We start from the raw sequence: 18,948 nt of genomic DNA on the forward strand, positions 1-18,948 counted from the left end.
CAGAATATCATTCTAACAAAATAACATTCTGATATAATAAAATCGGTTTATGCTTACAAATTACATTTGAAATTGAATTAATTTGAAAAAAAAAATCAGATTTTTTAAATTAAAATCATTAATTATCCCACAAATCTCGATTTTTCCTTTTTTAAATTTGTCTCAATTGACTAAAATGTCCTTATGCTGAAATTTATGTGATTATATGATACATGTTACCTTATTATACTATCATAGACCCTCAGATCATGACATTTGATTATATTTCATCCAATGGTCCATATCTGTGCATTCTGGCACACAATAGTTACTATAAACAAAATAACATAACCCTATATATATATATATATATATATATATATATATATATATATATATATATGTTAAAATGTTTATCATATATCTTGTATGCAATAATGCACAATAACAGTTTACTAAAATTAAATTATTATTTAATCAAATAAAAATAGATACTAAATGATTTCTATAATTATATGTATATTAAATGATATTCATAATTATAATGAAACTAATTAAATTCATAATTAATATCAGCAATAATATTCTTTCAGAATGAATTTGCATCTTATTTTTCATGTATAGAATCATATTTTGTTTCATGACTTACTCACTCAAAATACAATAAAATTGCCTAGAACATGAAAAACGAAAGTGTATTCTAGTAGAATGAGAGTTTTTCTAAAAAAATGAGAGTATATTATAACAGAATGAGAGTGTATTCAAGTAGATTAACACTCTCATTTTTCATAGTCCATGCAACTCTGTTGTATTTTTAGTGAGTAAGTCAATAAACAAAACACGAACTCATACATGAAAACCTAGATACGAATTCATTCTAAAAGAATGTTATTGCTGACATTAATTACGAATTTAATTACTTTCCATGAGAATTATAATTATGGATATCATTTAATATACATACAATTATGGAAATCATTTAATATCTATATTCATTTAATTAAATACTTATTTAATCTTACTAAATTCCTATTGGTGTATTGTAAATGAAAACCACAAAAGATTAAGAACTCTAAGAACCACCATTAATTATATATAATACTAAATCACAAGCCCCATTGTGAATAGTATTATGTTCTGATCAGTGAATTTTTTTTCTTTTTTTTTTTGTAACACCTGGTTCCTGGTATGTAAGATTTATCTGAGTATTTTGTATTATTGGCTTTGGACTCGGCGAGTTGGAGGCCCGACTCGCCGAGTAGAGACGAGACTTGGGACGCGGTTAAGTGGGCGACTCGGCGAGTCCGCGCTGTCTGATGAAACCCTAATTTCCAAGGGTTTGCACCTATTTAAACGACCATTTGCACCCCAACTCCGCCCCCTTCACCCTCAGAAGCTCTCCAAACATTCTAGCCCTTGTTCTTGTGAGTTTGAGGCTTTTTAGTGTGTTTCCTTGAAGATTTTGGGAAGGAAGAGGAGTAGATCAAGAGGAAGGGAAGGAAGCCAAGCATCTTCGTGTTCTCTCAGTAATTTCTTGGAGGTATAACTCGTTTTCCCTCTGTTTCTATGCTTATTACTCCATTAAAGTCCTTCTTGAACCATGTCCCAAGCTTGGTTGTGCATTATTGGTTGATTCAAGTTGTTAGCCTTTAGATCTAGACCCTATTCACTCCCTGGAGCTTGGATCTACTGCCTTTATGGAGTCATATTGCACACAAGCCCTAGATCTACCCCTTTTGGTGCACTTTGAGCCTTAGAACCTTTATTGGTGATGATCTACACGTAAAGTTGGAAACTTTACGTGTAAACCAGGCCCTAGGAGCCCAGATCTATGAATGACATGAACTGGATTCGAGCAAAATCGCGTATATGGCTTTTGCATGAAGCAGACTCGGCGAGTCGCTCATCTGACTCGGCGAGTCTGGTCGCGAGTCTCCGAGTTTGTCCCCTTTTTGTTGTGTCGAGTTGAGTAGTGAGTCCTGGGTGGACTCGGTGAGTTGGTAGCCGAACTCACCCATGAAGGAACTCGGCGAGTCAACGCCCTGACTCGGCGAGTTCAAGGCAATCTTCTTAGATCAAGAACAGACTCGGCGAGTTTTTTCATACAACTCGGCGAGTCACAACATAAATTGTTCATCGGATGAAGATGAACTCGGCGAGTAGGATGAAGGACTTGGATATCAGTTTAGAAGGAGAACTCGTCGAGTCAACGCCCAACTCGACGAGTAGAGACGGGTTGCAGGACAATTGATTGGATAAGGACTCGGCGAGTTGGGGAGCCAACTCGGCGAGTTGGGACAACTGAAAGATGACTCTGGCTTTGACTTTTAACTTGATCAAGGGTAAAATGGTCAATTTACCCGAGGGTCAGTTAGCGGTGTTTGATTGAGTGTTTTGTGGGAATTATAGCCGGAGGATTTCCGGAGCAGCAGCAGCAGCAAACAGTCAATTCCCACACAGACCAACAGCTATTTCGAGGTGAGTTTCCTTCCAGTAGGAACGGTTCTAAGGCACCAAGGTCGACCCGTGTAGACGAGATGTTAGCACTAGAGTGTGGGTCGAGCCCGTATCTCTTGGTTTAGTTAATTATGATATAGGTGTCGGTATGATAAGAGTTGTCTATACTTGTTGTCTGTGTGATACTTGTATATTATGAGTTAGCGATTGAGTGTGGGCAAGGCCCGTATCTCTCCGAGAGTGGAGTGTGGGCTAGGCCCGTATCTCCCAGATAGTAGAGTGTGGGCGAGGCCCGTATCTCCCAGCTAGCAAAGTGTGGGCAGGGCCCGTATTTTCACGAGGGTAGGCGAGGCCCGTATCTCTCGGCTAGCGAAGTGTGGGCAGGGCCCGTATCTTCACGAGTGTGGGCGAGGCCTGTAACTCCTATCTGAATGTTGTATGTTATATGCTTGCATGGTATGAGGTATTATGGGGGAACTCACTAAGCTTTGTGCATACAGTTTACAGTTTTGGTTTCAGGTACCTCTTCATCGAAGGGGAAGGAGCTGGCACGGTAGCGGCACATCATACACACACTAGTTTCCGCACTTACGAGATTCCCCTGGGATTTATACTCTGATATTTCGATTGGCTGTATGATTTGGCTTTTAGACATGGTTTATGTTGTGTTGTGGTTTGATCAAACAATGTTTTTAATTATTAATGTTTTCTAAAGTAATGTTTTAAAAACGAAATTTTTGGACTAGAAAATTGGGTCGTTACAAGTTGGTATCAGAGCCCTGGTTTGAGGGATTCGGACACACCTTCGGGGTGTGTCTGAACTCAAATCGCGGGGTCAAAATATTTTGAAAAAAGAAAACGTTTTCTAAAAGGTCAAGTAAAGTATTTTAAGAAGAAACGAAGTGTGTGATGTGCGCAACCGGCCGAGCTCAAGTAAGTATTCCCCAAAGTACCCATACAAGCTTATGTTGTGTTTATCAGTTTTAGTAGAACGACATGCTAGAATAGGACTAAGGATCTAGTAGTGATGCCTTATGTGCCTGCTTTATGTGCTTTAGTGTATGAAAATTGCATGCTAGAATCGAGTAGACAACAGTAGGATAGCCTGTTAGGTTATGCCTGATAGTATGAGTTTAGCTCTGTATGCTAGATCAGTTTCTCTCTATGAGAGCGGATTTGCTTGAGATTGTTCCCTTAGTTTGAATGCTGCTTGCTTTGTGCTTTGTGGGAATCCGAGTGGTGAGAGTTAGCCATTAGGTGAATACGTCACGTCACATGTGATCAGGGTTGAATAATCTTAGAGTGCTGGATTTGGCCCTATTGCGCAACTCTTGTTTGAGTCTAACCGTTGTAGGGACGAGTCTGTTACTCAAAGGATTATCCGAGCCTCACCCCATGTGATGGTATTCAGGTAATGGTTAATTGGCATTACTAGGAGGCCTTCAGCAGCTGAGGACTTGGTAGGGTGGGGCCTGAGATTTCCTAGGCAAGCCTAGGATGAGTATAACGGTAATCAGCGGTAGTGGAAGGAATCTGGTGGAGTCGAGGCAGTCCTTGAAGAAGGTACGGATAGATGTGGAAGGTAGTATGGGCCCGTACTACTAAAAGCAGAGGATCCATACCCGAACCAAGGAAGGCCAAGATAAGACCAGGAAACTTGTAAGTAGTTGTGATCCCTCAAGAAGTATCAGTATCACTAATGATTGTTATTATGTATTGCAGAATAGTGGTACTACGATCGAGGCCGATAGATGGCGGTTCAGGAGAGTGGTCAGGTTCGGGATCAGGTTCCGAGCCAGTAGATGAGGGACTATGCGAGTTCATCACGTCAGAGATCACCAGGGGTATCCTTGAGTCGACCCCATTATCTTCGGGTCGATCAAGGAGGGGATCATCGAGTTGATGGAAGATCGCCTTCGGGCATTCAGGAGCGACATGGCATCTGGCCAGTCGGGATCTCGCACACTGTCCTTTAAGGACTTCAGGGGCAGCGGTGCGCCGGATTTCCATGGGGTGAAAGACCCCATTGCCGCCAGACGATGGATTGCAGACATCGAGTCTGCACAGTTGACTAGCTTCTGCCCCGAGGGGTCGAAGGTGAGGTATGCCGCAGGGTGTTTACGAGACCGATCTCGAGACTGGTGGGAGTCAGTGGGTGACTCGTTGGGAGCCTCAGCGATCGAGGCTATGACTTGGTCGGATTTTGTGACCAGATTCAGGGCAGAGTTTGCATCGGTTGTCGAGCTTCAGCAGCTGGCCAAGGAGTTTTTGGACATGAGGCAGACGACGGGGACTGTGGCGGAGATCACCGCCAAGTTCCGGGAGAGGGCTTTGTTGGTGCCCCAGTATGCGGGTGACAAGGATATGAGGAGGACCCGTTATCATGATATGCTACGGGCTGACATCTGGGAGCATGTTAGCTTTTCAGCTTACCCTACCCAGGAGTCCATGATTGCAAGGGCGAGGGAAAGGGAGATCGATTTAGAGCACATTCGGAAACGGAAAGCAGAGGCGGGGCAAGCGGTTGGGGCTTCGGGGAAGAAGCCCAGGGGATCAGATGGGAGTTTGAAAGGCCAAGGAGGACCGGGCCGCTGCGGGAAATGCGGCAGGACACATAACATCATCCTATATACCAGGATACCGACCTAAACCAGGTCACGAACATAATACCATCCTAACTACCAGGATGCAGATCTAGCAGATCAATAAACATAACAAGCGAATACCCGGATACAATCCGATAAAGGGCCGACCTTGGTGCTTTAGACCCTATCGATATAGTGAGGATAACTCACCTCGCAATGCTGATCTGAACTGAAGAATTGAACTCCCGAATCGCTGCCTCACCAAAAATCCCGAACTATCCAATAATAAATACCAATTCATTACACAACATAACAATCCTAACTAAGGGCGTCCACACAATCCATCATGTCCATTCTCTTTATTGGGCCAAGACCCAATACTAATTCCAAAACCTTGAAGGTCCTTATGCCAAGCCCATAATTGGCCCAATTTACCAAATTGGGCCTAATTCCAAGATCCATTATCAAGACTTGGCCCAAAACATAATATTCATAAAGTCTAGCAAAGGCCCAAAACCAACTAGTCCACAAACAACCCAAAACCCAAAGCCCAAATGCCAAAGGCCCAACAGAGGACGTACGCGAGACATACTCCTCTGGTACGCGGGGCGTACTCATCCTGATGTTGACCACCATCGGGGTGGTTGACCTAGTACACTGGGCGTTCACGGGGTTTCACCAAAACACTAATAAGTGCGTAATGGCTTAAACACTTAAGCCCAAACTCCAGATCCATCGACCAAATGTGCCATAGGACTATAAAGTCTCGAACTTTATCACTTTGGACGTCCAGAAAGTTCTTAGCACATGGTCTTAAACCATTAAGACCATCCTACTTCATGCATGAGACAAATCTAGCTATTAGGACACCATTTTTATCACTTAGGACCTCTTCTAAGGCTGGAGGGAGTGGCCTCGCCACCCCTCTCGCCAAATACTTGTTTGCCTCGCTATAGACCACTCCTTACCTCTCGTTAGGATGCATGCCAAGAAATAGTCGTTGTCGGCATAGCGAGAAAAAGAAAAGAGATTACGTAAGGAAAGAGGGCTTTTGATTAAATGTGATTGGTTGATTTTTTGTGGGGAATAATCTCCTGGTTTACTAAATGCATGGCCATCAATTTGTGAAAAACATTATTATATTTATTTTGTATTGAATAAAGAGTTCCAATAAATTATATTTATATAAATAAGAACAATCAATACATTAGTTTGTTAATTACTTTTTAGAAGCAATTAAATAATAACAAACATAATTTATTTAAGTTTGAGTTTTAAAAAAATATATAATTTATTTAATATGAAATATGTATTTTAAAAAATATATTTTATTAAAGTTTGAAAAAGAAAAAAAAAATCAATGGGTGTTAAGAATGCTACCACTCCTTATGAAATGCTAATGAAAAGTTGCTAATGATGTGGCAGCAAAAAAGATGACATGGCAGCAAAAAAATTGATGTGGCAGTGTGCTAGGAGTGTTACCACTCCTTTCAGCCTAAGGTCTGAAAGGACAACTCATTTTGTCCAAATCATAACATGCACCATTTTAGGACTTTTGGGACAAGAATGCTTCCGTAAAGCTAAAATGACTAGATCTATATCATACAAGTATAAAGTTACAAGCTTTTTACCTTCTGGAGCTTTTAGGGCACAACCCAACCTCAGATCTACAAGCTTGATCTTCTTCTCTAACTCCTTAATGTTATACATTCTTCTTAAAACATTCAAAAAGCATAAACACTCAAGGAAATGGCTAAGGTTTGGGGAAAACGACTCTAAACAGTGGAGGTTGGGGTAAGGGAGGGTCTTGTGCTCATAATGTTGCTTATATAGTCCCCAAACCCAAAATATTAGGGTTTCCTTCTGCCATGAGTACGCCCAACGTACTAGGGCGCGCCTAGTACGCTCAACATACCCTTATGTACGCGTAGCGTACTCCTCCTGATCCTAATAATTGCAATTTAGCCCTTAGACTTTCATGGCTTCACCCTTCTATCCCCATGGACTATAAATGACAAATCTTCGGATGTTACAAGTGCACTTAATGACTGACCAATAAGATTTTTGGACTTTGCTTTGGCCAATAATAGCCAGGTTTTATTCTTAAAATGTTTGATGTTTGATTTCCTTCATCTCTGTTTGATTTTGCTTTCTTCTTCGCACAACCAAGTTTCGCAACGAATGTAATTTATCTAGGGGTGTCAAATCGGGCCATCGTGTCGTGTTTCTGTCTGACACGACATGACACGACAAGGTTTTTTCTAACACGAACACGACACAATACCATGTTGTGTTTTTTTTCTAACTAACATGAAAACGAACCAATTAAAAACGAAAAACACGACACGACACGACAAAGATAACATAATATAAAACTTAGTTTATTTAATTAATATTTAATCATACATAATACGACAAACACGAAAAACACGACAAATAAATGTTAAGTCGTGTCAATTTCGTGTCGAATTTTGAATACGAACACAACACGACACGACATCGTGTTTTTTACACTTGACACGAACACAAATTCGAATTTCATTTTTGTCCCAATTGTGTTTCGTATCGTTTATTTTGTTGTGTCGTGTCGACAATTGCCACCCCTAAATTTATCGGCTTTCTTCCGGCTGACCGGACCCAAAGTTGAAATCAAATAAATTGGAGACAAACATCGGCTGTTCAGGTGCATTTTCCATCATCCGTTCTCTCCTTATTTTTGAAATTCCAAACCAAAGAAGACAAAATTTTAGTTGATTTCGATCAGAAGGAAACTCCAGGAAGCACTGCACAAGCCATTTTTCTCTAAACCACTAGAATCGACTTTCTTATTGTTGAACTTTTAGGTTATTTTTTGACTTTTAGGAAAAAAATATGATTTCACATGTCTCAAATTGGAAATTGATTGTGTTAGTTTGTAGGGTATATCTTTTTACGATGGCATGGGATAATTTTTTGGAGTTTGTAGGGTATATCTTTTTGCAAAGGAATGGGATAGCTTTTTGGTTTATCGATTTCGCTTACAGGTTTCATCGGAGATAGGATGTGAGATTTGATCCTTAGAAACATCACACAAACGACGAACGAAGAGAAAATATGGGAGATGAACAAAAACATCAAGAAGAGGAAGTGAACAAGGACTTAGGTTAGTTCCTCCATTCCATTGACACAGGCTCAATTCCTCTAATGGAAAACCTACAAGGTCCTTCTCTTTCTCACTCAAGTTTTAGCGATCGATTTTTTTATCATTGTTTGTGGGTTTTAATTCACTTTTTTTTCTTCCTAGCGCCTCGCTGTTGCACCCTCTCCTTCCTAATGCTTATAGTTCTCCATCACTCACAAGATCACAATGAATTCAAGAAACAATAAAGAATCAGAAAGCTTCTCTATTTATGGATACTTCATCTACTATGTTGTCAAAACAAATTCCAACTGCAACAATCCATTTCTTGGCATTGACTGGAAAAGTTTCCACATCTCATCTCCAACTCTTTTTGTAACGCCTGTAGATCCGGGCTACTCAATTTAGAGACGATATGCGTCAAAAATGAATTTTTGATGGAAGATTATTTAGAAGGAGTAATATTAACTAACTTGTAGTATATGTTACAAGGATTCCGTACATATAAAGAACGCTGAAATCCGAGTTATAACGAAGAAGTTATGACCTGTCGAAGTTTCACGACAGAACCGACACGACATAGTGCGGCGTAAATAGTGAATTTATGTTAGATCGATATTTGGCCTTAGCGATCTAAATGAAAGTCGCAAAATACGTTAAACCGAGAGCGTGCATAAAAGAACGTCCAAATATGACTTCGTATGAGGAAGTTATGATTTTTATAAGTTTCTGCATAACAGTATGCAGCCCGAAGTTCGAATATGAGATCGAGGGATTTCTAGCCAAAACAATCTAAACGAGAATCGAAGATCTCATCGATAGTAGTTCAATGGTAAAAAGAAAGACGAAAAAGGACATCGAATGAAGAAGTTATGAGTTTATAACGGAGTTTTCCTGTCCCGACCTACTAAAAATAATATAATAAAAATTAAATTCAAAATTAGCCGACGGAGTCTAAACGAGAGTTGTAGAGCATAATCTCACCGATGCGTGCATATAAAAACGTCGATAACGGAGCTCGTATGCGAATATATTAGTTTATGAAGTTCGGGGCGTGAACCCCGCCACTGTATCACAGTTCACGACGTGAACACAATGTGCACGATGTGAACTCAATATTTATGACTTCTGGAGCATGACAGACCCAAGTTGCGATGACGCACCTGATGACTATTGAACTCACAATATGAATATTTGAGATTCACGACGTGAATCTAGAAAAATGTCCCTATAAATAGAAATTGAAGGGCAGCCGGCCATAGTTGTTAATTCTTTGACTCTCTCACTCCCGATACCCTTTCTAGCCCTTTTGAAGCACCTAAGAAGCCCCTGTATCATCCCGAGAAGAAAAGAGTTTCAAGTCGAAGCTCTGCCCGCGATAAGCCCGGTGTGTGAAGATATCCTGGTTTCACCAGAGAATTACTACTTGAAGAGTCGTAGTGCTGTCCGAGCATCGTCTAATCATGTGAGTGTGTAGTTACTTTCTTCTACCACACAAATATGAAGTATTTGCTATGAAATACGTGTTATGTGTTTATACGTTGTTTGTTTACTCGATATGGATGTTGAATGAATGTTTTATACAGGGTTTTAAATGATATATATATATATATATATATATATATATATATATATATATATATATATATATGTAATTTATATCTACAAATATGTTGGGTAGAACATGGGTAGATGAAATAGTTGGTGTGTAAGGAAAGATTAGTTTGAGGATGAGACGAAAGATGATATAGATCATGAGATGAGGGTGACAAGTGAAAAATGAGTGAAACCTTTACCCAAACGATGGCCCCTCGTCATTCATCAGAGTAAGGATGACAACCACAGACTATTCTGGACAGTCCTATGGAACACTAGCAAGCTTGGAAATTGTAGGTGTTCTGGACTTGATGTTCACCGGTGTACTCTAAAAACCCTTGCAGCTATATATTTAGTGCCTTATAATAAAATGATGGTAACTATGGATTTGGTACAATGTAGATGAACCTTAGTAGCTATGGATTTAGTACTGTATAGATGAACCTTGGTAGCTATGGATTTAGTACTGTATAGATGAATTTTGGCAGCTGTGGATTTAGTGTTTGTTATAGGAACCTCGAGCAGCAATGGACTTTGTGCCAATTCCTTAGGTCAATCCTTAGGAACGAATGAAGGAAGGATAGTCGATTCTTAGGGTAAAACCTTAAGAAGTAAAGAAGGTAATGTGGATGGGTAATTGGGTTGATTGTTTGATGATTGAATATAATAATTGTATTATTGAGGGTTGAAAACACTATATGCTCACTAGGCTCCCAAGCCTGAATTACTCACTTTTCTTTGTATTACAGGTAATGGTACAAGAGTCTAAGTTGGTGGACTTGACGAGAGATTTTGGATAATAGATCAGTAGTTATAAATAAATATTGTAAGGTCTATTTTATACTATTTATGTTTTTGGTCTGTATTGGAACATGACATCACGAGATTTTGATATTTAATGAAAATACATTTCTTTAAAGAAATGCTTTGATCAATTCTTATCATCTTTTGTTTTGGGAACAAATTCCGCAACAGTTTTCTTTAAACGATTACTCTGATTTTAAAACAAAGCATAAACAAATCGGTCTTTTATGGCCGTGAAAATGGGGATGTCACACTTTTAAATACTAAAATTGCCCTTGATGTCTTTTACCCCACCCTGAGAAATATGAGGTAGGCCACGAAGATGAACATTTCATTTATTTTGATGAACAAGCGATAGGGGTGGCAAATGTGGTAGGTGGGTGGGATGATCTTGGTATTGATGATGGGAAATATGCACATGAACTTATTTTAAATTCAGTAAGTACAGTGTAAGATGAACGTAAAGGGTTTGTTAATCCTTCTAGGGTTTTGTAGAAATCTTACACAACCACTAAAGCTAAAGGATCCTCAAGTGCTTGCATTATTGAACTCATAAATCACGTAGTAATGATTGAATTTGCAATAATTAATTAATCAACCATGATTAATATTGTTGTTAAGTTATTATGATTGCTGTTTTGTAGGGTATTGATGTTATCAACTTTGATGATAGTGGTTTTATGGTAGTTAGAGACGGATGTTCTGTTTTTCGATCACCTGCACAACATGATTTTAATTTCACTTATCAGTTGGAGAAGAATGGAAGTAATATTGATTTTTCCAAGCTCTTGTAAGGTTTGTTTACACCATCTTTTCTATTAAAATAAAACATTCCCATGTGGTTATTTTTTCAATTGATGCAAGACACATATACTGTAACACCCCAAATTATGGTATGTTATTTAATAATTATTTTTCAAGTTTTCAAGAGGAACTTGACGAGTCAGTATCCAGACTCGTCGAGTAGAGTCGGGATATTGAGCACGTTTTAGTTGGCGACTCGGCGAGTCCGCCAGTCTGGATGAAACCCTCATTTTAAGGGTTTGCACCCTATTTAATCAACTTTTTTGGGACCCCAAGTCAGCCCCCATCACCCCCAGAGCATCCCTCTCGAAACCCTAGAACTCTCTTAGCATTTTGTGTGTTTTGGTGTGATTCTTTGAAGATCTTGAGAGAAGAAGGAAGGTAGATCAAGAGGAGAAGAAGGAGATCCAAGATCTTTGTGATATTTCAGAGTATAGTAAGGTATAACTCGACCCTTTTATGTTTCTATGGTTTAATCCCCATAGGAACACCATTAAAGCCAGGGACGGTTTTGTAGTGGTGCCTGGTGTGGCACCGGCAACACCTAATTTTCGTATATTTAGTGTACATTTTTTCAAATTTTTTTTTATATATCGGCAACTACGTAAAAAAAATTGGCAACTACAAAAATTTTTTTTGCCACCCAATTCGATCAACCAAGCCCAAAAATATATTTATAACTTAGACTTATCAATTAGTAGTCCAAAAAACCTATTAATTTTAGCCCCAAAAAAAACTAGTGTAGCCCAAAGCTCATTTGGATAATTGGATCTTTTGATCCAATTGGGAGAAGGGCAAAAAAAACTTGCGGCCAATAAGATGAATAGCAAAACAGACAGAAAAAAAATCGTCGACACAGTGAAGTCGACTTGGAGAGTTCGACAGTGAAGTCGACACAGCCCTCACGATTCACGAAGACTTGCTTGGTGCTTGATGCTTCCATTGCTAATTCCTTCTAATTTCTTGAGTATCTTGTTGATTGAGTAGCAAAAGTCGATTCTCAATTGTTCAATTCGACTCCAATTGATCAAGCCCTAGCTAAGAATGAAACAAGTAAGTGTTTGAAAATTGAAATTTTACCAATTTGTTTAGGTTGAAATTGCTATGTTTTTATCTTGAATTGGTGAAATTGCTATGTTTTCATTGATGTTATTGACTTATAGATTGATTTGGTAATGACGAGTCGGTTAACTCGGAAAATAGAGGGCTTTACATTGAAGTGTTAAAAGACATTCGAGAGACTAGTGAAGATATTTTCAACAATACTTTAGAAAATGCTCCTAAGAACAATCAACTTATTTGCCCTAAAATCCAAAAAGAACTTGTGCAATGTTTTGCACAAGAAGTACTTTTGAGTATTCGTCAAGAGATTGGTCAAGATGTATTCGCTTTATTGGTTGATGAATCTAGCGATGTCTCAAAAAAGGAACAAATGGCTATTGTTTTGCGATATGTTGATAGTCTTGGATTTGTGAAAGAAAGATTCATTGGAGTTGTGCACGTGAAGGATACGTCCTCTTTGAAACTCAAAAACGCATTAAATGAAGTACTTACAAGTAATAAGTTGAGTTTTAGTCAGGTAATTTATTCTTTACTTTTTTGTCACTTCAATTTAATTTAATTAGCTTTGTGTTATATTATTTATATATTTTTCAATTTTTTTAATAGATAAGAGGACAAGGTTATGATGGGGCGAGCAATATGCGAGGGGAATTCAATGGTTTGAAAGCTTTGATATTAAAAGAGAATGACACAGCTTTTTATGTACATTGCTTTGCACACCAACTTCAATTGGTGGTTGTAGCTGTAGCAAAGAAGCATGATGGTGTTAGTGACTTTTTTGAGCAAATTTCGTTGGTGGTTAATGTTGTTTGTGCCTCGTGTAAAAGAAAAGACTTGCTACGGGAACAAGCAAGACAAAGGGTGCAAAAAGGCTTAGGTAGTGGTGAACTTGAAACGGGAAGAGGGTTAAATCAAAAGACTACACTTGTTCGGGCGGGAGATACAAGATGGGGTTCACATTTCAACACACTCACAAGTCTGATGAAGTTATTTGCGGATGTTCTTGTGGTTTTAGAATTTGTGAAAGTGGATGAAGGGTCATTGGCAAACCGCCAACAAGCGTCTGGAATTTTAGCATATTTTCAATCTTATGAGTTCGTGTTTTACTTGTATATGATGTATGAAATTTTACACCTCACGGGTACATTATCAAAGCAACTTCAAAAAAAGATCTAGACATTTTAGAAGCGGCTTCGATGGTTAGAGGGCCAATGGACGCATTGCAATCTTTACGAGACACGGGGTTTGCTACCATTTTGCCAAAGGTATCCTCTTTTTGTCAAACACACAATATTGCTACTCTGGAAATGCAGGATTTTTATATTGGTGCGAGAAACTGTATGACCACAAAGACCAATAGATTTCACTTTGAGGTTGAAATCTTCAACACGGTGGTAGATATGCAACTGATAGAATACCGGGATCGATTTAGTGAAACAAGCACCCAGTTACTAGAATACATGGGTGCTTTGAACCCTTGTGATTCATTTTCACAATTTGACAAATCAAAGTTGTTGAAGTTGGCTAAGTTGTACAAGTATGACTTTGATGATTCGGATTTGATAGATCTTGAAGGACAACTTGAGATATTTTATCACTCTTCCATCAAAGATGAGCGTTTTACCACTTTGAAAGGAATTTCCGAGCATTCTCGTTTGATGGTTAGTACGTGGAATCATCGGTCTTATCCTTTGGTTTATAAGCTTTTAAAGTTAGCTTTGATATTACCCGTAGCAACCGCTAGTGTAGAAAGATGTTTTTCGAAGATGAAGCTCCTGAAGACCGACTTGCGCAACAAGATTGGCGATGAGTTTTTGAACGATGCGTTGCTTTGCTATGTTGAGACCGAAGCACTTGTGAAAGTTGAGAATGAAAAGGTAATGGAACGGTTTCAAAAGATGTCCGCACGAAGAGGACAAATTTAAATTGTAATAGATGATAGATTGTTTTTATGGTTTTAACTTTTATGTAATGGATCGCTTATTTGTATTAGACATAATGAATTAGTTTTTGGTTTTATATTATGTTTGACTGGAAAAAAAAAATTCGGCAACACCTACTATCAATTCCTGCGTCCGTCCCTGATTAAAGCTATTTTTGAGCCATTTCTTGGCTTGGTAGTAGCATAGAGGAAACATTGAGATGAATAGCATTCGGATCTAGCTATGTTTGAGTTCCAGAAGCCTAGATCTAATACCTTTATGGAGCCATATTGCATGAAAGCCCTAGATCTACTCTTATAGTGTGCTTTGAGCCTTAAAACCTTCATTTGGTGTTTATTTACACATAAAGTTGGAAACTTTACGTGTTAAACAAGCCCTAAGAACCCAGATCTACGAATGGAATGAACTGGATTCAAGCAGAATCAAGTATATAGTGATTGCATGTATACGACTCGGCGAGTCGTTCTTCAGACTCGACGAGTCGAGTCGCAAGTCTCCTGTTTTCCCTTTTTCGAGTTATGCCGAGTGGAACCAGTGAGTGAGAAATGGACTCAGTGAGCTGGAGGTTAGACTCATTCATGGAAGAACTCGACGAGTCAATGCCCTGACTCGGCGAGTCCAAGGCAATCTTTATGCCTCAAGAACAGACTCGACAAGTTGTTCATACAACTCGGCGAGTCACAGTTAGAATGTTCATATGTTAAAGGAGGACTCGACGAGTTGTTCATACAACTCGGCAAGTCGGATGCATATTTTCTGAGTGTTAGTATCAAAGAGGAACTCGTCGAGTCTATGCCAAACTCAACGAGTAGTAGCGAGCAGAAGCAAGAAAGTGAAAGTAAGGACTCGACGAGTCAGGTCAACTGAATGTTGACTTTGACCAATAGGTTGACTTTGACCACGGGTAAGATAGTCATTTTACCCTCAGTATTATTATCAGTATTTGATTAAGGGTACTCATGGAAATTGTAGTCGGGGTGAAGCCGGAGCCACAGCAGACAGATTCCGGAGCAATTCTTTCAGCAGCTAGGCTACGAGGTGAGTTTCCTTCCAGTAGGAACGGGTTTAAGGCCACAATGTCGTCCCGTCTAATTTGTAGTAGTTTCCGGAGCTCGGTCCGATGCAGTAGTTAGAATGTTTGATGCCTTCGTGGCTCAGACAAGTTTTTTCATGTTACGTGTTTCGGGTACGGCCCGACTCAGTATGCAGTCTATGTTGTTATGCTAGTTCATATGTGTATGCTATGCTATGTTCAGTAGTTCCAGACTTCGATCCGATGCAGTCAGTTCCGGGCTTCGGTCCGATGCAATCAGTTCCGGGCTTCGGTCCGATGCAGTTAGTTCCGGACTTCGGTCCGAGGCAGATAGTTCCGGACTTCGGTCCGATGCAGAGGGCAGGACCCTGGTTAGTTTCGGACTTCGGTCCGATGCAGTTTCTGGGCTTCGGTCCGATGTAGTGGGCGGGGCCCAGTAGTTGTTTATATGTTTGTATGGTATGTGGTAGTTTGGGGGAGCTCGCTAAGCTTTGTGCTTACAGTTTCAGTTTTGGTTTCAGGTACTTCCACAAGTAAAGGGAAGAGCTCGGGATGATGACATCGCTCACTAAGCTTTGTGCTTACAGTTTCAGTTTTGGTTTCAGGTACTTCAACCTTATTCCTGCGAGTTTTGTTCAGATACTTAGACATGATTTGATACAGTTTTGATACGACACTTTTATTATGGCTTTTGAGATACCCAACATATGGTTTTTATTATATGACATTCAGTGTTATGACTTTTATTATTATCTAAAAACAAAAAAAATTTGGGTCGTATTTTTGGGATGTTTCATATACCTAAAGACATAATTAGCACTTTAGATTGGTTTTATATTTCAAGGTCACTTATGCTATAGCTATGTCATAATTAATGGTCATTTATGCCTTATAATTATATTTCCATGTTAAAGTATAATTCTGAGTTATGAGAGGCAAAGTCAGGGTTGTTTTTATTTTTCCATTATGGAATGGATCAAAACATCACAATATAATCTGCCACGAATCATACTACCTCCTTGGTACCCTGGGTTTTGGGGTTATTTATTTTTTTCATGCCTGGTCTTATAAACTATCTTGAAATTAAAAGGTTGAATTTCTGGTCAACCAACAAAAATCATACAATTTAGGAATTTCCACAATTCTTATTATGATAATCTTGATGTTTTTGTTTAATTTTGGATTCAGCATCATAAGAAAAAACATTATTATATCCAAACACATCCCAAATTTCTTGAAATCTCTTATATGATTGGTGGATTGGGTATGGATCTTCAAACCAAAGCAACAGTAAGTAGTTTGAAACGTCGATTTCTTTGTGTTTTCTTCATTAAATCCATCTTTTTTTATCATCATTTAAGCGATTTTACTTTGATTTTCTTTTGTTAGACACTTCCTAAACCTGTAGTTGATCCCAAGAGGCTGTCAAAATGGAATTATGATGGATTGAGCACTGGTCAAGCTCCTGGTGAGGACAACAAGGTCATAGTCTGATGTGTATTTGTTTTCTACAAAAGGGATAACGCACTAACGTATTATCATAAACAAAAAAAAAGTAAAATTAAGTTGTTTTTTTGTTCATTTGCATTATATCATTATAGTTTTGTAATAATTAATTAGGTGAACTTTATCAGGTTACAACTAAGGCAGCATATGAAGTTTAATGGAAGTTACTATGTCGGCTATTCTAAGGTATGCAAGTAAAATGTAAGTCGAATACTTCTTTTTTATGAAAAAAGTTGAATGAATTTAATATATATTTTTATTTAAAGATTTTTAGGTGATTGAGATTTCGGAGTGTTTGAAAGGCGAAGGATTAGGGCATTGCTACTTTTAGCAATGAATTTGGCCTTTTTGCAATTACAAATATTAAGAAGGTATGCATATCTTTTGTTGTGCATTAGTTTCCAATTGTATTGATTTTATCACTTGAGTTACATATGAAAGACGAACAAATTCTGTTTACTTTTTGGAAAATCCGAGGTCTCTCTATTTGCATAGATTCCTGTTTTTTCAAAATTGTATTTTCTTATATTTTTCATGTATACCCATTACAGTGCTCCTTTTATTCCTATATCAGGCACCTAAAGGTATTGAAATAGGTATAGGAATAATGTCATGTAGTGTGTAACAAGTCACTACTTATGTGAGAGCCCATTTTTTCCCTTTATAGAAGGTATTGAAGAAGTTCACTTTGAAGTGGAGCTCATCCATTTTATCCATGTGTGGGAATGTTATTACAAGTATTTCAAATTATATATTTCATTTCCCTTGAATCAAAGACAAATTTTCCATTTCTTTTTTATGATTGTATAGGTGTGTGATGTACCAGGAGATGGTCGTCTAATCAAACGTCGCATAAGAGATGGGTTCTTGGTTACTTGATGACATCAACTTTTTTCAACATAATGTCCTCACGTTTCTGCCACCCAAAAGCCTGTTAATTGTAGATCTATGAAGCCGCTTTTCTTAAAACAAATGCAACATTGCAACAGGGCATTAGCTACTAAGGTAACCCATCTATTTCTTGAAGATGAAATTTTGTATGCCGATGTTTTTAGTGTTATTAAGATGAATTTTAACTTTGTTCTTAATTTTCTTTTTCAAACCCGTGAGTGTTTGAACTTGCAGACTGGAAAAGAGTGTGAACATTCTGTGGTGTTTTATGTAGTAATGTTTGTAAAGTTGGTCATGTTTCCATAAAAGAAAGATCCCCATTCCCTTATATGAAAATCGATGTGTGTGTTGCCTTTTTTTATTTTGATTTCGGTTGTTGTCTATTAATACTGGTGAACTAAATTACACATAAAGACAAAGTTGAATGCTAATAGCAAAGCATTGTTGATTTTGGTGCTCCAAATAAAGAGCCTTTCGGTTTCGAAACGCTGCTCCAAATAAAGTTCCGGTTTTCGTTAAAATCCGATGTAAGTGAGCTACGCTTACACAATTTTTAATATAACTTTCAAATAATTATAGGAATGTTAGTTATTAGGTCATTGAAATAATTATTTGGGCTATTATTATGAGTTATATTGAGTGTTATTAACACTTATATAATAATAATAATAGTCAGACTAATTAAATTGTCGCGGTTATTGTTAAACTAAACCCTAGTGGTATTGGTACTAGGTTTTTTCGAAGCAAAATCATTTTGAGAGTATCGAAACGCTGTCCGAGTACCGAGTCACCACCTTTCAGGTGAGCGCATAGTTACTTTCAGCTTACACATAGATATGAAGTATTTTATATAAATTACGTGCTATGTGTGCATATTATCTGAATACTTGCTATCTATGCTGGATGAACATTGTTATACATGTTTTCAATGATTTAAATTGTATATATATTTTATATCTACGAAAATGTTGGGGTAAAACATGGGTGGATGTAATAGGTGATGTGTGATAAAATGATGAGAGGCATCGATGTTGATGTTGTTGATTCTGTCATCTAACGGTGTATGGATGATGACCCCAGACTCTTCTAGACAGTCCAGTGGAGCACTAGCAGGCTCGCAACCTGTAGGTGTTTGTGAACGATGTGTTCACCGGTGTACTCCATCCCCCA

The 18,948-nt window shown here is 38.3% G+C and overlaps 1 protein-coding gene across 1 annotated transcript; it reads left to right on the plus strand.

The window, feature by feature from the left end:
• The first annotated feature begins 8,114 nt into the window (after nt 1-8,114).
• LOC111891719 (uncharacterized) lies at nt 8,115-13,581 on the plus strand. The gene is made up of 6 exons (XM_052763818.1): nt 8,115-8,163; nt 10,898-10,977; nt 11,184-11,304; nt 12,331-12,396; nt 12,615-12,922; nt 13,012-13,581. Exons 1-6 carry the CDS (start codon nt 8,115-8,117, stop codon nt 13,579-13,581), a joined length of 1,194 nt encoding a protein of 397 aa, XP_052619778.1.
• Nucleotides 13,582-18,948: the final 5,367 nt, after the last annotated feature.

Source organism: Lactuca sativa, chromosome 5 (genome assembly GCF_002870075.4).
Source record: "Lactuca sativa cultivar Salinas chromosome 5, Lsat_Salinas_v11, whole genome shotgun sequence".
NCBI lineage: Eukaryota > Viridiplantae > Streptophyta > Magnoliopsida > Asterales > Asteraceae > Lactuca > Lactuca sativa.

Coding starts and splice junctions, on each gene's coding strand:
- LOC111891719 (XM_052763818.1), top strand. CDS start 8,115: ATGGGAGATGAACAAAAACATCAAGAAGAGGAAGTGAACAAGGACTTA. Junction 8,164..10,897: donor GGAAGTGAACAAGGACTTAG/GTTAGTTCCTCC, acceptor AACAAGCGATAG/GGGTGGCAAATGTGGTAGGT. Junction 10,978..11,183: donor ATGAACTTATTTTAAATTCA/GTAAGTACAGTG, acceptor GCTGTTTTGTAG/GGTATTGATGTTATCAACTT.